Source organism: Conger conger, chromosome 15 (assembly GCF_963514075.1).
Source record: "Conger conger chromosome 15, fConCon1.1, whole genome shotgun sequence".
In the NCBI taxonomy this organism is placed as follows: domain Eukaryota; kingdom Metazoa; phylum Chordata; class Actinopteri; order Anguilliformes; family Congridae; genus Conger; species Conger conger.
This window is the reverse complement of record NC_083774.1, coordinates 40,467,951-40,493,030: the sequence shown is the minus strand read 5'-3', so window position 1 is coordinate 40,493,030 and position 25,080 is coordinate 40,467,951. Positions and strand designations below refer to the sequence as shown.

Sequence of the window (25,080 nt, the reverse complement as noted above, 5' to 3'; positions counted from 1 at the left end):
TAACAGCCGTGACCTGATCAATTCTGGATGACATTATATAATAATAATAACAATAATAATAATAATAATAATAATAATAATAATAATAATACACTGTTTAAATAGTAGCGTTTACATTTTCTGAAGAAAACGTCTCATGTGCGACACAATCGCCAAAAAATATTTCCGGTTGGCTACCTAAACGTATTCATAAAATAAATTCTGACGTTTTGAAAATACTTCGCTTGTTTGAATAGCCTATTTATGTTCCATTGCATTACAAATTATGTTACAGTTTGTTGGAAACAAATGACAGGGTATAGGAGTTAATTTCTGCTTTCATTGTTTTTTTTTTGTTTTTGGTGCTACCTTTATTGTTGCTTTTTCCTGAAAATACTGTTCCCTGGTGGTCATCGTCGTATTTTTGACCTTTCATTGTTCCATTGGCCAGGCCAATGACATGGGCTACATGTAGCCCACAATATTTGGGCAAACCGTTTTCACAGTTTGAGTTATATGTATGAGGAAAAGTCAAGATCAATTTTGCTGCTTAAATCCGATGCCGCTCATCCGCCGGTATGTAAACCCGCACCGTCACAAAGCCCCTCCTTCTCGGAGTCGCGGATAAAGTTACCTGCGAACTCACCTGTCACTCAGTTACCACGGGCACCTGCACTCGCGCCTGGATCAGAATCTAGAGTGTTAACCGGAAAATCTACACTGACAAGCTCGACTAAAAACTTACAATTTGACATGAATTAATTGAAAGGACTTCAACTACGTAGGGGAAATTAACAATAGTCGGGGTCGCTTTGATAAAGAGGCATCGAAGGATTGGCTTTTCCCCAGCCCCGGGGCCGAAACACAGACTGACGCGTGAAAGCGGATACTTTGCTATAGACTGAGATGGCACCTTGACGCGTCTTGCCTGTCTCAACAAATACTCCGACTCACCGACCGCAAAATTGCGTGCAGGAGATAGCCCTGTGAATTCTGCAGAAGGTAATTATAGGCTATATTTAAAATTATGTTCAATGTGATGTTACTGCATTTAACGTTACGTTACATATTCTGTCGGAATTACGCTGCCTTTTAAAGTTGTTTTCACAAACTAGGTGCGCCGCGACTCCGTGTATCATCTGTCATTTTAAGGCAAATGTACCATAAACTGGCCCTCTCCCCGCAAATTGAACACAGGACAAATCCCTTCGTAACGCGAACCTTAAACCGAATTGGGTTACTTCAAGACAAAATAGTCTACATAATAACATGCCAAAAATGCTATTGAAATCTGTAATCAGTTCATGTAATTACACCAGTCGTGGTTGCGAGTGTGAAGAGGAGCATTTTCAGTCTGTGAGAGGACAGCCAATGATTCTGCTCTCCTGACCATCGCCGGAAGTTCATTGAGATTCCGCACAGATTAGTTGTTGACTTGAGTCATAGACCTGTTGATATGAGTAATGCCTGAATTCAATTTAATTCGGGTTTAGCCAGTATTTTCGCCATGTGAGATACCTGTGAAACCACTTGTCTGATGTTCTGGCTTTTGAACCATACATGCAATTTAAAAAACGGTGGTAGCTAATCTAGTGGCTAAGGTGCTTCATTGGGTCTTGGTGGTTCAAGCCCCTGTGTAGCCGCAATCAGCTGTTGGGCCCTTGAGCAAGGCCCCTTAACCCCATATTGCTCCAGGGGGGACTGGCAAACTCATTGTCATGTTCATGAAACCAGTTTGAGACAACTTTTGCTTTGTGACATGGTACATAATCATGCTGGAAGTAGCCGTTAGAAGATGGGTGCATGAAGGGATTCGCATGGTCAGCAACAATACTCAAATAGGCTGTGGCATTCAAGCGATGATTGATTGATATTAACGGGCCAAAAGTGTGCCAAGAAAACACTACCCACACCATTACACCACCTCTACCAGCCTGGACTGTTGACACAAGGCAGGTTGGGTCCATGGATTCATGCTGTTGGCACCAGATTCTGACCCTACCATCTGTATGCCTGTAGCAGAAATCGAGATTCATCAGACCAGGCTACGTTTTCCCGTCTTCAACTGTGCAGTTTTGGTGAGCTTGTGCCCACTGCAGCCTCAGCTTTCTGTTCTTGACTGACAGACGTGGAACCCAATGTGGACTTTGGCTGTTGTAGCCCATCCGCCTCAAGGTTTGACATGTTGTGCTGTGATGCTTTTTTGCTCACGACAATTGTACAGAGTGGTTATCTGAGTTACCATGGCCTTTCTGTCAGCTGTAACCAGTCTGTCCATTCTCCGTTGACCTCTCTCATCAACAACGCGTTTCCATCTGTAGATCCGCCAAAAAACATCAGAAACTGGATGTTTTTTGTTTTTCGCACCATTTTGAGTCTGTGAGTTTTGGTGTGTGTCAGGAGATCAGTGGTTTCTGCTGTAGTAGCACTGCTGCCACACAATTGGCTGATTAGATAATTGCATGAATAAGTAGGTGTAATAAAAATGTTCGTAATCAAGTTCTCGGTGAGTGTATATTTATATCAAAGCTTGTCACAGTTAAAATAAACATACGATGGCAAAGACCATAATTAACTAAAGCTACTGTATACCATAGGGACTTAGGTGAGCTGACTTGGTTCTGACTGCATCATGTATGTGTGAGTGGGAGTTATTTATTTTTTATCATTACTACAGGAGAGCCAGTCACTAATTAACACAGTTCTAGAGCAGAGCCACAGTTCTAGAGCTGAGCCAGTGATTATTTTACATCTTGCAGTCCATATAAGTATGTGACAGTCCTCCAGTGTCTTGCCAAGATAGTCTCTGCCCACCCTGTGTCATTAAATACCAGCATGTTTTAATGCGGCTGCAATGCTACCCAGCAGCATAGCATTGGATGAGAAACAAGAAAAGGAACGTGAACGGAAACTGGCTGGCATTCCCGTTTCTGCTGAGCCAGTTTCCCAACCAGAGGTGGTTCAGACTCACCTGTCAAACTCTTCATCATAATAATTTCCAGATCAGTGCAGAAGAGAGGAAGTAACATCCCATAACACACTGAGTCATGTGTAGAAATGCTGGATTTATGTACAAAATTTATTCTACTGCTATAAATCAGCGATTCCAATCCTGTTTCTTGAGATCTACTGTTTTGTAGGTTTTCACTCCAAACTTAAGAAAGCACAACTCATTCAACAGCTATAGCAGGGCTGCCTAACCCTGTTCCTGGAGTTCTACCACTCTGTAGGCCATTTCATTCCAACCTGGGGCTCTCCCAACCCATTAGTTGTGTGCTTGTGGGTACTTATGTACAATACATTCTTCATGTAATATCTACCATTGTTATGAAGTCATATCAGCAGTTGCTCATATACAATTTGTTTAAATGCATGTGACATATACAGAAATGCAAGAATGCAAGAAATGCATGGTAGCCTATGCACCGCTGGAGTAGCCTATGCGCTAGCACCGCTGGAGTAGCCTATGCGTTAACACCACTGGAGTAGCCTATGCGTTAACACCACTGGAGTAGCCTATGCGCTAACACCGCTGGAGTAGCCTATGCGCTAACACCACTGGAGTAGCCTATGCACTAACACCGCTGGAGTAGCCTATGCGCTAGCACCACTGGAGTAGCCTATGCGCTAGCACCGCTGGAGTAGCCTATGCACTAGCACTGCTGGAGTAGCCTATGCGCTAGCACCACTGGAGTAGCCTATGCGCTAACACTGCTGGAGTAGCCTATGCGCTAACACCGCTGGAGTAGCCTATGCGCTAACACCACTGGAGTAGCCTATGCGCTAACACCACTGGAGTAGCCTATGCACTAACACCGCTGGAGTAGCCTATGCGCTAGCACCACTGGAGTAGCCTATGCGCTAGCACCGCTGGAGTAGCCTATGCACTAGCACCACTGGAGTAGCCTATGCACTAACACCGCTGGAGTAGCCTATGCGCTAGCACCACTGGAGTAGCCTATGCGCTAGCACCACTGGAGTAGCCTATGCGCTAACACTGCTGGAGTAGCCTATGCGCTAACACTGCTGGAGTAGCCTATGCGCTAGCACCACTGGAGTAGCCTATGCGCTAACACTGCTGGAGTAGCCTATGCGCTAGCACCACTGGAGTAGCCTATGCGCTAACACTGCTGGAGTAGCCTATGCGCTAACACCGCTGGAGTAGCCTATGCGCTAGCACCGCTGGAGTAGCCTATGCGCTAGCACCGCTGGAGTAGCCTATGCGCTAGCACCGCTGGAGTAGCCTATGCGCTAGCACCGCTGGAGTAGCCTATGCGCTAGCACCGCTGGAGTAGCCTATGCGCTAGCACCGCTGGAGTAGCCTATGCGCTAGCACCGCTGGAGTAGCCTATGCGCTAGCACTGCTGGAGTAGCCTATGCGCTAGCACCGCTGGAGATAACACCGTGTGACACCCACAGCTCACAGTATCTTGCCCTGAAACCTGGCCGTCTGCCAGCATGGCATAACGAATAGCAAAGATAAACACCTTGTAACTTTTGTGAGCAGCCTGGCAACCTGTCAACTGAAGCCAGGCTTTCCAAATCAAACAACCAGTCCCCCTCTTAGCTCACCTTAAATGTGCTTGGTATCTTGTGGTTTGGTGGCTTGTAATGACCTGTCACTGAGAGATGTTAAAATTTCAGTTTATATGGTATGTGGATGAGATGAGAACTGGCAAAGCCGTAATCCCAAAAAAATAAAAAAAATAAAAATAAAGAATTGAGGTATGAGCTTTTTCATAAATATCCTCGCACCATTGCGATGAGCAGATACCGGTAACAGCCAAAATAAATGCAGTGTTGGGTGTTTTGTGGTTCTGCAGTTCTGATTGTAAAACATTCATCCGGAAACCATTGTAATATTACCTTGCAAAAAAACCAGCGTATCTCTTATTCTTAGGCATAGCAAGTGTCAGTTTATTTTTAGCATTTATCAACACAACAGTATATCACAGCTCATTAGCATAATGTTCTGAACCAGCTTGATCAGATGAGTGATGACATGGACCATGCCTAGAACTGGGTGAGGACTTTCACAGTGCCAACGTTGTGACTACACACATACAAATTAGAGGTATGAGCTTTCTCATGAATATAGATGCACCACATGGCTAATGGTCGATATAAAGGAAATACCAAACATACTATCCCTCTCTATTGTCAATTATTTTTAATGAAGCTGGCTGCCCATGCCTTAGGTTAAAAGTCATTTGATGCAGAGCTGTTTGTCTCTTTTGCACCTGCTGGTCGACCATGGTTGACCCTAGTTAATGACGTCTTGCACTGCTAAACACGTCCAAACAACCACCCCTCTATCAAGACCGTGAAATCTCTTCTACTAGCTATGGGAGCCAAAATAAGGCACTTTCTAAACACAGTTGTGCACATGCTGGAATGGTAATTACTTAATTAGGTGAGGAACCACACTTGTACTTTAATACTCCTCATTTACTGAAGTGTAATTTTACCAGTAACGGTAACGTTGTGGACAGTAGAAAGCAAATAATCAGAACAACAAAATAAGTCCAGTGATATTCCTCACTTATCAGCATTACATCTCAATGATCATTTTGCTTGTGAGTTTCTTCTTTGTAATTGAAGCCATGAACATTCCCACTGGCCTGAAAATAGGTGTGAAATACAGTATTAGTGTTGAGTAGAACATATGTGTGAAATACAGTATTAGCATTATGTAGAACATATGTGTGAAGTACAGTATTAGAGTTGTGTAGAACATATGTGTGAAATACAGTATTAGCATTATGTAGAACATATGTGTGAAGTACAGTATTAGTGTTGTGTAGAACACGTGTGAAGTACAGTATTAGTGTTATGTCGAATACAGGTGTGAAATACAGTATTAGAACTATAGAGAACACAGGTGTGAAATACAGTATTAGAACTATAGAGAACACAGGTGTGAAATACATTATTAGAACTATAGAGAACACAGGTGTGAAATACAGTATTAGTTAGGTAGCACATATGTGTGAAATACAGTATTACAGTTATTGAGGATTCTAGAATGGCTGCCAGTTTGGTGTGGGTGGTTCAGGCATGAAAAAGGGCTGTGTGTGTGTCTGTGTGTGTGTATGTTTTTGGTGCGTGTGCTTGTATATGCGTGTTCTGTGTGTGTGCTTGGATGTGCATGTTTGCTGCTATGAAAGCGGTCTGTCTGCACATTTAAGGCCGCCTATCGTGTTCCCTGGGATGTCTAAGACCATTCTAAATGTTCTGATCGAAGCAATTGCTAAAGCCTGAATGTTAGATTGTTTTGTTTATCTATTCGATATACATAGGTAATGGGTAGTGAGATGACTGTTAATAAATGTGATCAGTAGCCTACATGACTTCTTGTCATTGTATTCTATTTTGTGTTGATACTTTAAGAGAAGGCAGTTCAATTTAAATGGCTTGACCACAGTGATAGATTGTCAATTTAAACCTGTTTATCGGGCTGCCTATTGCTGGCTGTGTGATGTGGTCAGTGTTTATCACCTCAAAATTGCCTAGGTCAACAGAAAAAGCATGGAACTAATAGGGGTTTGATTTTCACCAGGGTGACGGTGGGTTTGATTCACCATGAATTCTGGCCAGCAGCTGCCACTGATTTCAACAAACAACTTTTATGCTTGCACATTGTATATTCACACTGTATATCATGGCAAAGCCAGCAAATATAAAACCCTTTAAATTTGACTTATTTGAATTAGTATCGAGGGCGGCACGGATGGTGCAGTGGGTAGCACTGCCGCCTCACAGCAAGGAGGTCCTGGGTTTGAATCCCCGTCGACCGGGGCCTCTCTGTGTGGAGTTTGCATGTTCTCCCCGTGTCTGTGTGGGTTTCCTCCGGGTCCTCCGGTTTCCTCCCACAGTCCAAAGACATGCAGGTTAGGCTGATTGGAGAGTCTAAATTGCCCGTAGGTAGTGTGTGAGTGAATGGTGTGTGTGCCCTGTGATGGACTGGCGACCAGTCGAGGGTGTATTCCTGCCTTTCGCCCAATGTATGTGGGGATAGGCTCCAGCCCCCCTGCGACCCTGTTCAGGATAAGCGGGTTCAGATAATGGATGGATGGATGGATGGATGGATGAATTAGTATCAAGGTTACTATGTGTGCCATGTTAAATTAGCATGCAAGCTACTAAGTGTGCCATGTTAAACTAGTGTGTAGGCTACGAAGTGTGCCATGTTAAATTAGCATCCAAGCTACTATGTGCCTGGTCTCAATCATGTAACTGAGCCTCTATTCAAAAGTAAAAGCCCAGTGAAAAATATTCGAATTACCTCTTAACCTTTATAAATTATTATGGTCCAATGCACACATTGACGACCACTCGCACACCTGGGCTCCTGATTCTCATACATTTCACTCACAGCAGTTGTGCTGTGCTGCCTTTAGAAAAACCCTATCAAAATTAAGGGTGAAAGTAAGGCAAAAATGCTATACTTCTGAACACAGTGCGTTGTGTGGCTTATGTAGTTGCATTTATTTATTTTTAGCTGGCTGTCCTGTTAACTAAATAATAATACAGTTGTTGACATAAGCTTTATTTCCCAACATGTGTATGGCACTGTGCTTTATTAATGATTCAATGGAATCAGACAAAGTCTTACAATTTTAAATAAAACTGTTATTTAAATAATTTGTGCAAAATTCCAGGAAGTGGAATCACACAATATAGTTCTTTTTAGCTTGAGATTACCGTATTTTCCGGACTATAAGGCGTACTTAAAAACCTTTAATTTTCTCAAAAACCGACAGTGCGCCTTATAGTCCGGTGCGCCTTATATATGGATCAAATTGTTAATTGGTTGATCCATAGTGGTTGTACACGGCGCTCTGTCAAAATGTTTCAGTACGGCTGGTAAACTACAAATGCGCACCGTTTGCAGCATTACGGTAGTCAGGTGGGGTCGCCAAATACCGGTAGGTACTGTGCTTACCCATACACCACTTGTAAATAAAGACCCCAAAATGGCACCTTTGAAGAGACACGCTTACGACGCAGAGTTCAAACTCAAGGCTATCAGTCACGCAGTAGAACATGGGAATAGAGCAGCAGCGAGAGAATTCAACATTAATGAATCAATGGTACGGAAATGGAGGAAGCAAGAAGACCTGCGCCAAGTAAAAAGAATAAAAAGAGTTTGCGAGGGCACAAAGCGAGATGGCCACAGTTGGAGGACCAACTCGAACAGTGGGTTGTTGAACAGAGAGCAGCAAGTAGAAGCGTCTCTACAGTCACTGTTCGAATGAAGGCAGCAGCGCTAGCACAGGACATGAACATCAATGACTTTCGAGGCGGTCCTTCTTGGTGCTTTCGTGTAAACCCTGGGTATATAGAGGGAAACATGGAATGGTTCGAGGAGACTCGATAATACGACCTCTTGCACACCATTCGCGTATAGCTATTCATATTGCACCTTTCCACGTAATTATATTTCTGCTCTGCACAATGTTGAATAAATTGTATTAATTTGCACCTGCATCCTCTTGACTCGCACCACTGCACACTTAGCAGTTTAGAGTCCTAGCAGACATAGGCAACCTAGGACGCCTGCACCCCATTGTCACTCGCCTATACACCAGTACCGTTGTTTGCTAACCCCGTTTCATGTATGTGGCTAACTCGGTTAACCAGATTAATTTGTCGCCGTTTTGGGATGAAGTCAGGATTTAAGGTTTCACAAAGCAAGTTCACAGTTTATGCAGACTTAATAGTTCATTGCCTGCATAAAATGCAAAAGGCAAAGTACAGGTAAATTTCACATAACTTGCAAGAGGGTTTCACAATGGCGGTAGATTATTTAGCTACGTATAGGCTTAATCAAATATTTTAATAGCGTTCCCAAATGTCATGTGAGGTGTAACACTAACTTGTAGTCTCCACCTTGGTGAATAAGCTGAACTGCAATACCTGTTTGCAATAGGTTTTTATATTTGACTTTGACCTGCTTCCAGTACAGTACGTGTTATACGTAAGGCAAAGCAAAGCAACGTAAGTTGCGTGTGAGTTTTTGTGAATGCACTAACTACGCGATATGCGTAAGTGTCACAAGTGTTATAGGCAAAGCAACGTAAGTTGCTTGTGAGTTGTTGTGAATGCCTTTCTTTTACGAGTTTACTGATTTAGGGAAAAGTTAACCTCCACGTTTGGGAGAACAAGTGAATAGTATGCACATTAACGTTTGAACAACGTTGAGTTTTTGCACTGCTGGTTTGTATTTTATTAATAAAGTTTGACTGACTGAGTTACGGTATCTGACTGTTTTGTTGACTTAGCGCCTTATAATGTGTGCGCCTTATAGTCTGGTGCGTCTTATATATGGAAAAAATTCTAAAATAGGCCATTCATTGACGGTGCGCCTTATAGTCTGGTGCGCCTTATCGTCCGGAAAATACGGTAACTAAATTAAGTAAAATTGTATCGGCAATTTCACTTTGTTTGATTTTATTTTCAAAATATCTTACTCTGTGTCTGTTCAGTTTTGACGTTTTCTGTTTCATATCTCATGTCCACATTTTGTGTCTGCTCTCGCTTTTCATTCATTTTACCTCCGTCTCGTTTACCCGCTCCTCACACTCACACCTCTTCGTCACTTCAGTTCAATCACCTGAATATTTATACCTGTATGTTTTCATCAGTTCTTGGCCAGATTGTTATGTTCTTGTCTCTAACTCTCCAGCATTTTCCGGATTGTCTGATCAGTGTTTTGTCCCCTTTTGTGTACCCCTACTTTTGTTTCTTGGATTCTGATTCTGTCTTTGTTTTGATCTACTCCTGTCGAATTCGGACTGAACATTTGGATTATCCATCCATCCATCCATCCATTATTATCTTAACCCATTATCCTGAACAGGGTCGCTGGGGGGCTGGAGCCTATCCCAGCATACATTGGGCGATAGGCAGGAATACACCCTGGACAGGTCACCAGTCCATCACAGGGCACACACCATTCACTCACACACTCATACACTCATACACTCATACACTCACACACTCACACACTCATACACTCATACACTCACACACTCACACACTCATGATTTTGGGATTTCCCTTTGTACCGTTGCCTTGTTGGACTGCGTACAAACCTTCGCCTGTGACATTGACTTGGACTACCCCTGTTATATCTGTTTGCTGCCAATCGACCCCTGCCTGTTTTACCTGTCCTGGAGCTAATAAAGACTTATATTCTGCATATTGCCATTGGTTCTTCAGTCCTGCTGTCTGACAGAACAATCTGGCCATCAATAGAACCAGCAACCGTGTCCGGCACCCAAGAGGCCCTCTAACTCCAGGAACAGAGAACTCTCCATCAGAATCTCCAGCAGACTGCACGCCCAGAAGGCCGGCATCTCTGACCCCCTCTCCGGACCCCAGACCACTGGACCCCCGGTCGTCGTTGTTCCAGAGGCACCCCGAACTCGACCTGAGCCTCGCCTTCCACCCCCAGAGTGTTACGCTGGTGAGCCAGGAGCCTGCCTTCTGGGACTCTGATGCTCCTTAGCGTGGGAACTTTGTACGGTTTTCATCCAAGATGAAGAAAGTAATTAATCGTTCAGCCATGGGGCGCTCCTACCTTGGTCAGCCGACTAAAGATTCCCACATCCCTTCTTGCCACGGCCCTTTGGACCAACGCACTCAATGGCGCACTTCTGGCTGAAGCCGACCACGACACCACTCTTGTGGGGATTCTGGTCTCGGGTAACTACCGGGAAGGAGTTTTCTTCTACGTCATGAAGTCACCTCATGTCCCCATGGTGTTGGGTCAACCCTGGCTTTTGCAGTACAACCCGCAGGTCAACTGGGTCCAAGAGACGATCACTGGCTGGAATGAGCTGACACGGTCTCAATGTTTTTGCAAAAAAAATTGTGTGAAAGGGGTAATAAAAACTATGAGTTTTTAGTTACAAAGACTTTCTCATTTTAATATCTCACATTGGTCCAATTGTTGAAGAAATATAAAACGGTTTAGACCCAAAGTTCCATGCCCTAACCCTGCCCCTCTTGTTGATTGATGGGTGGGCCTATTCAAACTCCACATTTTCCATTCACTTCCGGTCAAGCTGGCAGCCTGGATCAGGGTTTTTTTTTGATTAGCTTTGCTAAACATCCATTTTAATCTATCCTTGTTGCATTCCAGTTATATTTTTCATATCTTTGTTACTTTTGTTAGTAATGCCTACATGCCTAATGACGTGCTACTGAAAGCTGGAGTTTCTTTACTCTTTACTCCTGTTGGATAAAATAAATAACCCATTTCTCACCCACCTCGGGCCGAGGACAAAAGCCTGACCTGTTATTTGTTCTGCATAAACTAAAGGAAAGCCTGAGGAATGCCAGTGTGTTGCCATGGTAATACGCTGTGTACACATTCCGTCAGCTGTCCTTTCCCCTTTGTGGAGCAGTGCCATGTCTGAATCAGCATGTTTACCCACAAGGAATGCAACATGTATACTCAATAGTTGATTGAAGAAGTGTACTGGTTTGGTTACAAACTACGTATGTATACACAGAGTGGGGAATTTATACTCAATGTATTATTCAGCTCTATCTCTCGCCCTCTGCCAGGTGAATGCCTTCATCATGAGTTTCCAGGGCAACCCAATGAACCTTGGCAAGTAAGTCTCTCAAATCAGATTTCAAATTTAAAGTGCTTTGTGACATAATTTGCATCTATATTGCCAAGGCATGGCAAAGCACAGATGACACATCAGATAAGAAACCAAGAATAATATCAGAATAATATGATGTATGATAATGAGGGGAGGGACTAGATTCATGCTGCCGCCAGATATGCAGTAGATATGGATGGATCACTTCAAGGGTTGTTTCTCCTGAATAACTGTCCTACTGAGCCCAACGGAAAATCCATCCATATCTGCTGCATATCTGACAACATCATGATGGTTTGAGGCTCATTTGATACTTAGGACCCTTCACGACGAAAAGCCATTGAGCCAACACAAGCGCACACACACACACACACACACACACACACTTTGTCCTGAGTATGGTGAACGATCGCTGCTGTAACCTTGCTGCACACACACACACACACACACTTTGTCCTGAGTATGGTGAACAATCACTACTGTAACCTTGCTACACACATGCACACACACGCACACACACATAATTTGTCCTGAGTATGGTGACCGATCACTGCTGTAACCTTGCTGCATGCACACACACACACACACACACACACACACACACACACACACACACACACACACACAGTGTATGGGGAACGATCGCTGTTCTAACCCTGTTTCTTCCTTTGCTTGCAGTGGAATGGGCAGAACTGACAGCAAGATCAGCGCTAAGGCTTTGTTCGGTACGTCCGAGTGTTTGTGTTTATGTTTGTGTGTGTGTGTGTGTGTATATGTATGTGGACATATGCGTGTGTCTGCGTGTGCGTGTGCATGTTACAGGGGCTGTGTTTATGAGGCAGTGTTGAGCCAGCAGCACAGTGTCACAGGGGCTGTGTTTATGAGGCAGTGTTGAGCCAGCAGCACAGTGTCACAGGGGCTGTGTTTATGAGGCAGTGTTGAGCCAGCAGCACAGTGTCACAGGGGCTGTGTTTATGAGGCAGTGTTGAGCCAGCAGCACAGTGTCACAGGGGCTGTGTTTATGAGGCAGTGTTGAGCCAGCAGCACAGTGTCACAGGGGCTGTGTTTATGAGGCAGTGTTGAGCCAGCAGCACAGTGTCACGGGGGCTGTGTTTATGAGGCAGTGTTGAGCCAGCAGCACAGTGTTACGGGGGCTGTGTTTATGAGGCAGTGTTGAGCCAGCAGCACAGTGTCACGGGGGCTGTGTTTATGAGGCAGTGTTGAGCCAGCAGCACAGTGTCACAGGGGCTGTGTTTATGAGGCAGTGTTGAGCCAGCAGCACAGTGTCACAGGGGCTGTGTTTATGAGGCAGTGTTGAGCCAGCAGCACAGTGTCACAGGGGCTGTGTTTATGAGGCAGTGTTGAGCCAGCAGCACAGTGTCACAGGGGCTGTGTTTATGAGGCAGTGTTGAGCCAGCAGCACAGTGTCACAGGGGCTGTGTTTATGAGGCAGTGTTGAGCCAGCAGCACAGTGTCACAGGGGCTGTGTTTATGAGGCAGTGTTGAGCCAGCAGCACAGTGTCACAGGGGCTGTGTTTATGAGGCAGTGTTGAGCCAGCAGCACAGTGTCACGGGGGCTGTGTTTATGAGGCAGTGTTGAGCCAGCAGCACAGTGTCACAGGGGCTGTGTTTATGAGGCAGTGTTGAGCCAGCAGCACAGTGTCACAGGGGCTGTGTTTATGAGGCAGTGTTGAGCCAGCAGCACAGTGTCACAGGGGCTGTGTTTATGAGGCAGTGTTGAGCCAGCAGCACAGTGTCACAGGGGCTGTGTTTATGAGGCAGTGTTGAGCCAGCAGCACAGTGTCACGGGGGCTGTGTTTATGAGGCAGTGTTGAGCCAGCAGCACAGTGTCACAGGGGCTGTGTTTATGAGGCAGTGTTGAGCCAGCAGCACAGTGTCACAGGGGCTGTGTTTATGAGGCAGTGTTGAGCCAGCAGCACAGTGTCACAGGGGCTGTGTTTATGAGGCAGTGTTGAGCCAGGCAGAGCTCCAAGTCCTCTGTCTCTCTGCCGAGGAGTTGCTATGTTCTCCTTACAACGCAGTGATGCCATCTTAGGAGGAATGTGGAAGGAGTATGTGGATAGAGGAGGGTGTGTTTTTAACAATGGTGTGTTGATAACGAGAGTGTGTTTTTAACACGGGTGTGTTCATAATGATGGTGTAACACTTACACTTTCTGCACTGTGCGGCCCATAGCGTGTTCTTTGAGTGTGTGCGTGCGTGCATGTGTACCTGTGTTTTGTTTTTTGTTTTTTGTATGTTGTATATGTGTGCAGTTGCATTGCTGTGTCACTACATGATAGCTCCTGTCTTGGTCACAGTGGGACCACTCTGCAGGAGTGGGATTATTTCTGATAATCGGTTCAGGTTAACTCTGTGTTTGGTGGTGGTACATTTACTTGTGTTTTCGGAGTCCTCATACATGTGTAAATTTGTGTTCCTTGTGAACAGCCTGTGTCGTATTTTCCACCTGTTGCCCTTTTATATCTCAGCATGTGACTGTAAAGGTCATCAGCTCAAATTGCATCATGCACATTGGAGTGACTGGTAAAAAAATAAAAATAATAAAAAAAGAGTATTTCTGATATCTGAACTTTCTTCAAACTAAACAGATGCACATGCACTTGTTGCCTCTTCCTGGCAAGTTTGCAACCATTCCATAAGTTTTACACCGTTTTATTATTGTCCTTACAGTGGTATGTTGATGTATTTTTTTGTACCCATTACCAGACTTGTGATGGACAATTACCATCTGTCTCTTCTAAATTGACAGTTCTTTGGCTTTTCCCATGCTGATGGATGACAACTTGATTTTGCATGCTTGTTACCTCATCACAATATAGTTCCTGTAGACTGGGATTAACTAAATTAAGTAAAACTGCATTACCAAGTTCACATTGTTAGAGTGATAGAGTAGAGTAAAATCAATCTGTATCACTCTGCAAATCATGCTGCCTGTCGTGTCCCATTGCTGTGAAGTTGTCAATTACTTTCGGAGCAAGCAGTCTCGACCACGCACTGCTGGATGCCTCTGCTTTGTATTCTACCAGTAACGAATATCACACCTGTTGTAACTAGCGATGATATCACACCTGCTATGACCAGACATGACATCATATTCCAGCTCATGACAAGTATCACATCACTGGCATAACATATGCGGAAAATTTCACAGTGCATTTCAAAATGTCTGTTACAAAATGGTTGCTGCATACATTGTGGCAGTGTAATAAGCAGTTGTAAAGTTATGAACATACTCCATGAATACAACAATTTAGACTTCATCCTGTAATTTAGGCTTCATCCTGTGTAGTCCAGGTAGTCTTATCTCATTTTTGTCTGTAATACGAGCTGAAACAGAGTGCCTTTAAATGCAGACAATAGTTTTTGTATAGTAACACTATGCTCCGCTCTTCTCCAAATCTATACTGCAAAGGGAGCTTTTTAGGGTATAGTATGTAGGAATCACTGTGTGATGTTTAGTTTGCTTAGTCAATTTATACAGCACTTAATTTGGTATTTATTAGACTTATTCTTTAGACGTATTAAGTCTTCTGCTGTTGTAGCCTCTCCACTTAGAGTTTGACGCGTTGGGTGTTCAGAGATGCTGTCATGTCTAGGAAACGACAGAGTCCAAATCTTCAATTTGTCAGAAAACATCTTCACGAGGGAAAAGACGACACCACGGCAGCAAGTTCTTCAGGAAAATCAGACTTTATTAGCACACGTGCATAAAGCCGGATCAGTTCTCCAGAACTGAACCCTGACTGTCATTTTTGCACCTTTTTTATATACAGTTACTCCACCTACTCCACTCCACCTGCCCCCCCTCTAACACACACGTCATCCATACACATCACTCTGTATCTTTGTGTGTCGGGGGGGGCATCCAGAACTTTATGAGGTCTGGTAGTTTTCCACTCTCCCAAGAGCAGGTGTGGGGTGAAGTGAGGACAGGGGGAGTCCTGAACTTTGTTCATAGTTGGCAGAACGTCCTGAACTTTGTACAGAGTTGGCAGAGCATAAGGACCGTTGGCGATTTGCCACAATGACGTTGTGGGAGGAGCTTTGGGAGGAGTTACGATAAGAACAGTGTGGGTGATTTGCCAGAAAGGAGTTGTAGGTGGAGTAACTGTGTATAAAATGGGTGTACAAATGACAATCGGGGTTCAGTTCTGGAGAACTGATCCGGCTTTATGCGCTGCTGCTAATAAAGTCTGATTTTCCTGAAGAACTTGCTGCCATGGTGTCATCTTTTCCCCCGTGAAGATGGTTTTCGACAAATTGAAGATTTGGACTCTATCGTTTCCTAGACACGACATTTGGGGGCTCGTCCAGGATACGAAAGAGAAAGAGAAGCTCCCGGCGACTGGAGACCAGGGTGGAGAGTACTTTTTGATAAGCTGCAGCTGCAGTATTTAACGACTCTGGCCTCCTCTCCCGGACGCCGGAGGCAACATCCTCTCGTATCACTAATCCGGCAACTAAATTGTGGGGAAAAATGCAGTAAAGTCTTCCTAGACACGACAACACGTCACTCTGTATCTTTTGCTTTTATAAGACAAACTAAGCAGCAGTAATCTTTGAAAATATACAGACATACTAAACATTTGATTTAATATTATCTTCTAATATTCTTTTCTAATATACAGACATACTAAACATTTGATTAATTATTCTCTTCTAAGTGAGTAAATGTACGTTGCATTCTTTGCTCTCATTTCAACAGTTTTCACTGTGGTTTCTTGCTTTTTCATAAGCTCAGCTATAATTAATGTTCTAGGTTCATTTGATTTGATAACAAGCAGCGTACATGGGATATAGTGATTATAAGTCACTTGCATATAGATACACTTGTGGCATAAAACGTCGAGAGTCCCGGAGAAATCAGCTGTAAAGGCATATCCCGCTTTGCCCGTGTCCTTGACAATTCGAGATGCCTCCCCCCCCAGCTGGCTGCTGTGTAATTCTAGCACAATTTAGCAGTTAATCAGTTTGAAACTATACAGGGTACATATCATACTTTAATACGGATATATTGATACACTTTTAGCATATATCATTGAGAGTTTTGGAGGAACCAGCCTGCTCACTAAGGTGGAGTCTGATTTTGACTTGTGATTGTTTATCATGCTTTTAGGAGGGAGATCTTTTGTTCTGTGAATTTTCCCCTACAATGCTCTTCTGCATACCACTGTTGTAATGCGTGGTTATTTGCGTTACTGTTAGCTTCGACCAGTCTGCTCACTGGATGTTTTTTGTTTTTCACACCATTCTCTGCAAACACTAGAGACTGTTTTGTGTGAAACTTCCAGGTGATCAGCAGTTTCTGATATACTGAAACCACCCTGTCTGACCGTGGAATTTTTGTAGGTGCCAAAGTCACTTCGATCAGATTTCTTCCCCATTCTGACATTTGGTCTGAAAAACAGCTGAATCTCTTGACCACGTCTGCATGCTTGTATGCATTTAGTTGCTGCCGCATGATTGGCTGATTAAATATTTGCATTGACAAGTTGGTGTACACGTCTACCGAATAAAGTGATCACTGAGTGTATATAGTATATAGACTTATGTTATTCAGGTTAAACACCTTGATTACACACACTGGCTCGTGCAGAAACACACACACTCGGTCACAGGTGGAACACAGGCAATCAGCAGATCTGTCTCTTAAGTGGCTCTCAGCGTGCACTAGCGTTGGGCCATGTATTGATGGGCATTAAAGTTGGCCATTAATTAATGATGGCACCGGCTGGGATTTCACAAAGACACAGGCTCTTGTGTTACACTCGCCCAGAGCTGGGGATGCAGGCGGCGGGGTGGCAGTGAGAGGGAGAGAATGAGTGAAACAGGAAATAAACCGCTTCACTTCCTTCTTCGAGATTGGAGATGGCGACCGAGTGATGGAACAGATAAGAGAGGGACAGGAAAGGGCAGAGAGAGAGAGGGAGGAGGGGAGAGAGAGAGAGGGAGGAGGAGAGAGAGAGAGAGGAGGGGAGAGAGAGAGAGAGGAGGGGAGAGAGAGAGGGAGGAGGGGAGAGAGAGAGGGAGGAGGGGAGAGGGGAGAGAGGGAAGGGCAGAGAGAGAGAGGGAGGAGGGGAGAGAGAGAGGGAGGAGGGGAGAGAAAGAGAGAGGGTGGAGAGGGGAGAGAAGGGTGTATTGTGTTTCTGCCTGTGGGGAGGGGTGGAATGGAGGTGTGAGAAAATCTAAATGACAAAGGTCTTGACAGCGAGGAATGAGAATGGGAGGTGGAGAATAAGGTGTGATACACAGGTGGGTGGAAAGAGAGAGAGAGAGAGAGAGAGAGAGAGAGACATTAATTACCAGTTAATGTCAGTAGTTCAATGCAAATAATTTTTAACTCTCGCGTAAGTGTGACATGGTGAATGAAAGTTGTGAGTGAGACTGTGGGGGAGCAGGCTTTAAGCGCAGGGCTGATCAGCGATCACACAGGCGTAAAGAGCAGCTCAGTGCAGAGGGGCGATGTCTGGGTGGTGGAGCCGTTTGAAACGGGAGACACTTGAGCATCCGACAGGTGCATGAGCTCACTCGCTGGTAATTCTTACCTGCAGACTACTCACCTGGATAAAAGGCCTACGAAGCCGACAAATATTGCTAAATAAGAGGCTTTGATGAGGAGCGCACCGAAATGAACGTCCCTCGCAATGCCTCTCTCCAAAAGGAAAACAAACCGAGTTCAGATGAGACAAACTTGTTGTGCAACTTTGCGGTTGAGTGAGTGAACGCATCACGCCCGACGCTGGTAGCAATGCTATTCGATGACTCACTGGGCTAGGCATGCTCAGCACTGCCCTTCTCTACAAACCCTTCTACAGGATTTTCAACACAAGGAATTCTGGACTCTGACGTGTCTGAAGGGATAATTCTCCACTCTTTAGGTGGCAGCCATATGCAGTTAGAAATGAAGATTATTTGTTTACTTACTTTATTATTAGTTAGCTTACTTGGTGTAATAAGGGAGCTGTGCATGAAGGCATGCCAGTGTTCTGCACCCTGGAGGCTAATGAGGAATCATATTCTTAATCCTATTGAGGATAAAACGCATATTAGCCTGATAAGTTAGAAATTATGCAATTATGATGTTAAAGGTCAAGGGCAGGGGTTTGCACTCTTGGTGCTGGAGAGCTGCTGGGTTTTTAATTTGTGTGTGTGTGTGTGTGCAGTTGTGTATGCCTGCTTGTGTCTGTGTATGCGTACTTGTGTGAATGCGTGCGTGTGCATGTGTGTGTTTGTGCATGTGCGTGTGTGTGTGTGCGTGTGCTTGTGTGGATACACATAATTTTCTTTGATTCACAGAACAGAGAAAAAAATACTCCAACTCCAACATCATCATGCAGGAAACATCACAGTACCATGTTGAAGTAAGACCCTGTCTCTGCCCCTTCTCACCCTAAAATCTCTCTCTTTCCCCAACAACAACCTGCAACATAAGAAACAAACCAACAAAAATGTTGCAAAGATATATTTCACTGTAAAAAAATAAGAAGTGAATATATTGCAAAAAGAACATGAAAAAGATACAGGATGTGAAAAGACAAAATACTGAAATGGAATGAAAAGACAAATAGACAAATGAAAGAAAACCAGTGACCATGCCTGACTGCCAGCAACAGCCACAGGAACCACACCCTTTCCTGTAGCCGCCTCCACAGGTGTAGCCAGTCTCCCTGATTACACCTGTGGAGCGGACAGGGAGAGACAAAGAGAGGAGAAAATGGCAAGCGTCACCCAGTCCATCTTAGTGACGCTTAGATAGCATTTCTGATGGGAAAAATGGTACCGAAGTTGGACTGAACCAGTTTGGTTGAACTGTGGCAGGTCAGTTTTTAATGGCCAAAATCTAGCTATTGACTCACAGGATGTAATTTTATGTACACAGTTTTTTTAGAACTACACTGGTATATGATGAGACACATGCACAAAAGAATTGGCACACGGGTGTAGACATATTAAAAGGCATGTGTATTAAAATGCATGAGTATTAAAATGTATAGGAATGAGTATTCCGGACATTTGAATCAGGCGGATAACTTTCCCTGCATTTCAACATAAACACACCCCTTGTTTGGGCTTTTACTGTGTGGTGTTGCTAAAGTAACAAGCGCATATTAATGGGGGCCCAGCGGAATGTCTACCATCTTATATGAAAGAGAAAATGCTAAACTTTATTCATTGTCTTTATTATTAATTATTAATGTGGCTGAATCACTGATTATTCTACGTAATTCTTACATAATTGACAAAAAAACACACACACACACACACACACACACACACGTGTAAAATCATCATGTTTTTCCAGCATCTCGCCACGTTCGTGATGGACAAGTCAGACGCCATCGCCACAGTGGATGACGCCATAAGGAAGCTGGTTCTGCTGGACTCCAAAGACAAGATCTGGACCCAGGAGATCCTCTTGCAGGTCACCAGCTCATCTGTAAGGCTGCTGGACTGTGACACTGAGGTATGAACTCCACACTAACCCTAACCCTATCCCGAATGCTCACGCTAACCTCACACAAACACTAATGCTAACCCTAATCCTAACCGCCCTCCCTAACCCTAATGCTCATTTTAACTCTAATGCTAACATTAACCCTATCCTGAATGCTCACGCTAACCTCACAAACAATAACGTTAACCCTAATGCTAACTGCTCTCCCTAACCCTAATGATCATTCTAACTCTAATGCCAACACTAATCCTATCCCGAATGCTCATGCTAACCTCACACAAACACTAATCCTAATGCTAACCGCTCTCCCTAACCGTAATGCTCATTGTAACTCTAATGCTAACACTAACCCTATCCCGAATGCTCATGCTAACCTCACACAAACACTAACGCTAACCCTAATGCTAACTGCTCTCCCTAACCCTAACGATCATTCTAACTCTAATGCTAACACTAACACTCACCCTAATGTTAACGCAAACCCTAACCACTATCCCTAATGCTAACCCTAATGCCAATGCTAACCCATATATCTGTATTCTGGCCACATATTGCCTTGATCTTATCATGATTGCCGTACTGCTTGTACACGTTCATTAATAATAGAAGGACAACTGAGAATGCAAGATCAGAAACCACAAAGACTTGCTAATTCAATCAGCAGGATGGCCAGTTCACTCTGGCCTAATTGAGAGGGGTCATAGATTCACTCCATCCTAAGCATTTGTCTTACTTCAATCACTCACTCACTGATTCATTCACTCACTCACTCACTCACTGATTCATTCATTCACTCACTCACTCACTGATTCAATCACTCACTCACTGATTCAATCACTCACTCATTCAATCACTCACTCACTCACTCACTGATTCATTCACTCACTCACTCACTCACTGATTCATTCACTCACTCACTCACTCACTGATTCATTCATTCACTCACTCACTCACTGATTCAATCACTCACTCACTGATGCAATCACTCACCCATTCAATCACTCACTCACTCACTCACTGATTCAATCACTCATTCAATCACTCACTCACTCACTCACTCACTGATTCAATCGTTCACTCACTCACTAGCTGGCTTCATCTATCACTCACTCACTAACTAATGAATAAGCTGGCTTTATGAGTCCCTCACTGACTCCTTGTGAAACTGACTCACTGACTCTCTTTCAGGAGGAACTGGAGAATTTCCCCATGTCCACAGTGCAGATGACTCAGACTGTGCTGAATAAGACACGCTACCCCTCTGTGCTGCTGATGGTGTGCCAGGACAGCGAGCAACAACGGCCCGATATTCACTTCTTCCACTGCGACGAGGTGGAGGTGAGAGAGGCAACCTTAACACCCACACCTGCGCAACACACACCTGCCGACCTTAACACCCACACCTGCACAACACACACCTGACCTTAACACCCACACCTGCACAACACACACCTGCCAACCTTAACACCTACAACCACACCTGCACAACACACACCTGCCAACCTTAACACCTACACCCACACCTGCACAACACACACCTGCCAACCTTAACACCCACACCCACACCTGCACAACACACACCTGCCAACCTTAACACCTACAACCACACCTGCACAACACACACCTACCAACCTTAACACCTACACCCACACCTGCACAACACACACCTACCAACCTTAACACCTACACCCACACCTGCACAACACACACCTGCCAACCTTAACACCTACACCTGCGCAACATACACCTGCCAACCTTAACACCTACACCCACACCTGCACAACACACACCTACCAACCTTAACACCTACAACCACACCTGCACAACACACACCTGCCAACCTTAACACCTACACCCACACCTGCACAACACACACCTACCAACCTTAACACCCACACCTGCACAACACACACCTGCCAACCTTAACACCTGCACCCACTCCTGCACAACACACACCTACCAACCTTAACACCTACACCTGCGCAACATACACCTGACCTTAACACCCACACCTACTCCACTCACACATATGTCATCCTTAACACCCACACCTGCTAAATTCACCCACATGTTAACCTTAACCCACATGTTCACCCACACCTTACCCCACCCCTGTTCCCCCTTCCCCAGCAGATCTGTCTCTAACCCCCCTGTGCCCCCCCCCCTTCAGGCGGAGATGGTGCATGCTGACATTGACAGCGCTCTGGGAGACAATAAACATGGAAAAAAGATGCGCCCACAGACCCTGAAGTGAGTGCTTTTCACACCATCTCACACAAGCAACACACATACACATTAACACACCCATCTTTCACACTATCTCACACAAGCAACACACATACACATACACACACCCATCTTTCACACTATCTCACACACGCACACACACATACACACACCCATCTTTCACACTATCTCACACACGCACACAGTCATACACATACACACACCCATCTTTCACACTATCTCACACACGCACACACACACACATACACACACCCATCTTTCACACTATCTCACACACGCACACACACACACATACACACACCCATCTTTCACACTATCTCACACACGCACACAGTCATACACATACACACACCCATCTTTCACACTATCTCACACACGCACACAGTCATACACATACACACACCATCTCACACACGCACACACACACACATACACACACCCATCTTTCACACTATCTCACACACGCACACACACACACACCCATCTTTCACACTATCTCACACACACACACATACACACACCCATCTTTCACACTATCTCACACACGCACACACACACACATACACACACCCATCTTTCACACTATCTCACACACGCACACACACACACATACACACACCCATCTTTCACACTATCTCACACACGCACACACACACACATACACACACCCATCTTTCACACTATCTCACACACGCACACACACACACATACACACACCCATCTTTCACACTATCTCACACACGCACACACACACACATACACACACCCATCTTTCACACTATCTCACACACGCACACACACACACATACACACACCCATCTTTCACACTATCTCACACACGCACACAGTCATACACATACACACACCCATCTTTCACACTATCTCACACAAGCAACACACATACACATACACACACCCATCTTTCACACTATCTCACACACGCACACACACATACACACACCCATCTTTCACACTATCTCACACACGCACACACACATACACACACCCATCTTTCACACTATCTCACACACGCACACAGTCATACACATACACACACCATCTCACACACGCACACACATGCACATACACACACCCATCTTTCACACCATCTCACACACGCACACAGTCATACACATACACACACCATCTCACACACGCACACAGTCATACACATACACACACCCATCTCACACACTATCTCACACACGCACACAGTCATACACATACACACACCATCTCACACAAGCAACACACATACACATACACACACCATCTCACACAAGCAACACACATACACATACACACACCCGTCTTTCACACTATCTCACACACGCACACACACATACACACACCCATCTTTCACACTATCTCACACACGCACACAGTCATACACACACCCATCTTTCACACTATCTCACACACGCTCACACATACACATACACACACCCATCTTTCACACTATCTCACACACGCACATACACATACACACACCCATCTTTCACACTATCTCACACACGCACACAGTCATACACATACACACACCCATCTTTCACACTATCTCACACAAGCAACACACATACACATACACACACCCATCTTTCACACTATCTCACACACGCACACAGTCATACACATACACACACCCATCTTTCACACTATCTCACACACGTACACAGTCATACACATACACACACCCATCTTTCACACTATCTCACACACGTACACAGTCATACACATACACACACCCATCTTTCACACTATCTCACACACGCAGACAGTCATACACATACACACACCCATCTTTCACACTATCTCACACACGCACACACATGCATGTATAAATGTGTGTCTCTGCCACTCAGGGTGAACCAGGAGAAGATGAAGCGACGTCATGAGTCTATAATCCCCCCGTCTGCCCAGAAAGCTCCATCCCCAGGGGGGAAGGGGAGGGTGGCAGCAATGAGCGTGCAAGGTGCAGTGTAAACTCACATATTTATGCCCACAGTGTACACTCTCATACTTATACATAGTTTACACTTACATACTTAGATATATAGTATACACTTACCTACTTAAACATACAGTATATACTCACAGACATGTCAGGAAGAGGACGCAGGTGCATGTCTCCATGGTGTGGGAGGCCACAGTTCCACATAAAGAACAGAAGGATCACAGAATCATTCAGAAAGCACACTACTTTACACATGTTAGAAAATAAACTTCATGTAGATAATGGTATTATTTGTTGTTTACAGTATTTTTGTGCAAATTTATGAAGGGTGGCAATAATTTGGGAAACCCTCTGTACACTCAGAGAGGAGGAGTTGTTTTGGATCTGTACTGCAGCACATAGGATATTAAATTAAACAATGAATATGTGGGTAAGAGTGCGGTATCAGCACATCCATACCTGGTTCAGCCAATATTGATGTAAATACTGAGAATCTGAACTTTAATCTCATATTGTTTCATTTCAAATGCAGTACAGAACCAAATGAAAAATAAAAAATGTCACTGTCAAAAAAGTTGTCAATACATATTACAGATATACTACACACTTGCACGGTCTGTATATAATGTAGGCGTAACTCTGTGGGTGTAGTTATCTGTGATTGTGTGGATGTGTGCAGATGCTGAGCGCCGTGGGTCAAAGAAGCAAAGCCCACAGTCTCAGGAGCAGCTGGCACAGAGCATCGAGAGCGATGTGGTGAGTCTCTGCCCTGCTGATAGAGCACTGAGAGAGATGTGGTG

General features: G+C 44.5%; 1 protein-coding gene across 3 annotated transcripts in view; it reads left to right on the top strand.

The window, feature by feature from the left end:
- Window positions 1–650: 650 nt before the first annotated feature.
- The window catches only part of eps8l2 (EPS8 signaling adaptor L2), a 42,157-nt gene continuing 17,727 nt past the window's right edge, over window positions 651–25,080 (top strand). The window contains exons 1-9 of one of the 3 annotated variants that reach the window (XM_061221880.1): window positions 651–981; window positions 11,557–11,606; window positions 12,279–12,325; window positions 18,921–18,985; window positions 19,927–20,088; window positions 21,268–21,417; window positions 22,250–22,329; window positions 24,189–24,298; window positions 24,960–25,036. In XM_061221880.1, coding sequence (XP_061077864.1) covers window positions 11,572–11,606; window positions 12,279–12,325; window positions 18,921–18,985; window positions 19,927–20,088; window positions 21,268–21,417; window positions 22,250–22,329; window positions 24,189–24,298; window positions 24,960–25,036 — 726 coding nt within the window. In that variant the 5' untranslated portion in view covers window positions 651–981; window positions 11,557–11,571. Of the gene's footprint in view, window positions 982–11,556; window positions 11,607–12,278; window positions 12,326–18,920; window positions 18,986–19,310; window positions 19,443–19,926; window positions 20,089–21,267; window positions 21,418–22,249; window positions 22,330–24,188; window positions 24,299–24,959; window positions 25,037–25,080 lie in introns of those variants that run through there. The other 2 variants (XM_061221881.1, XM_061221882.1) reach the window with 2 other exon arrangements.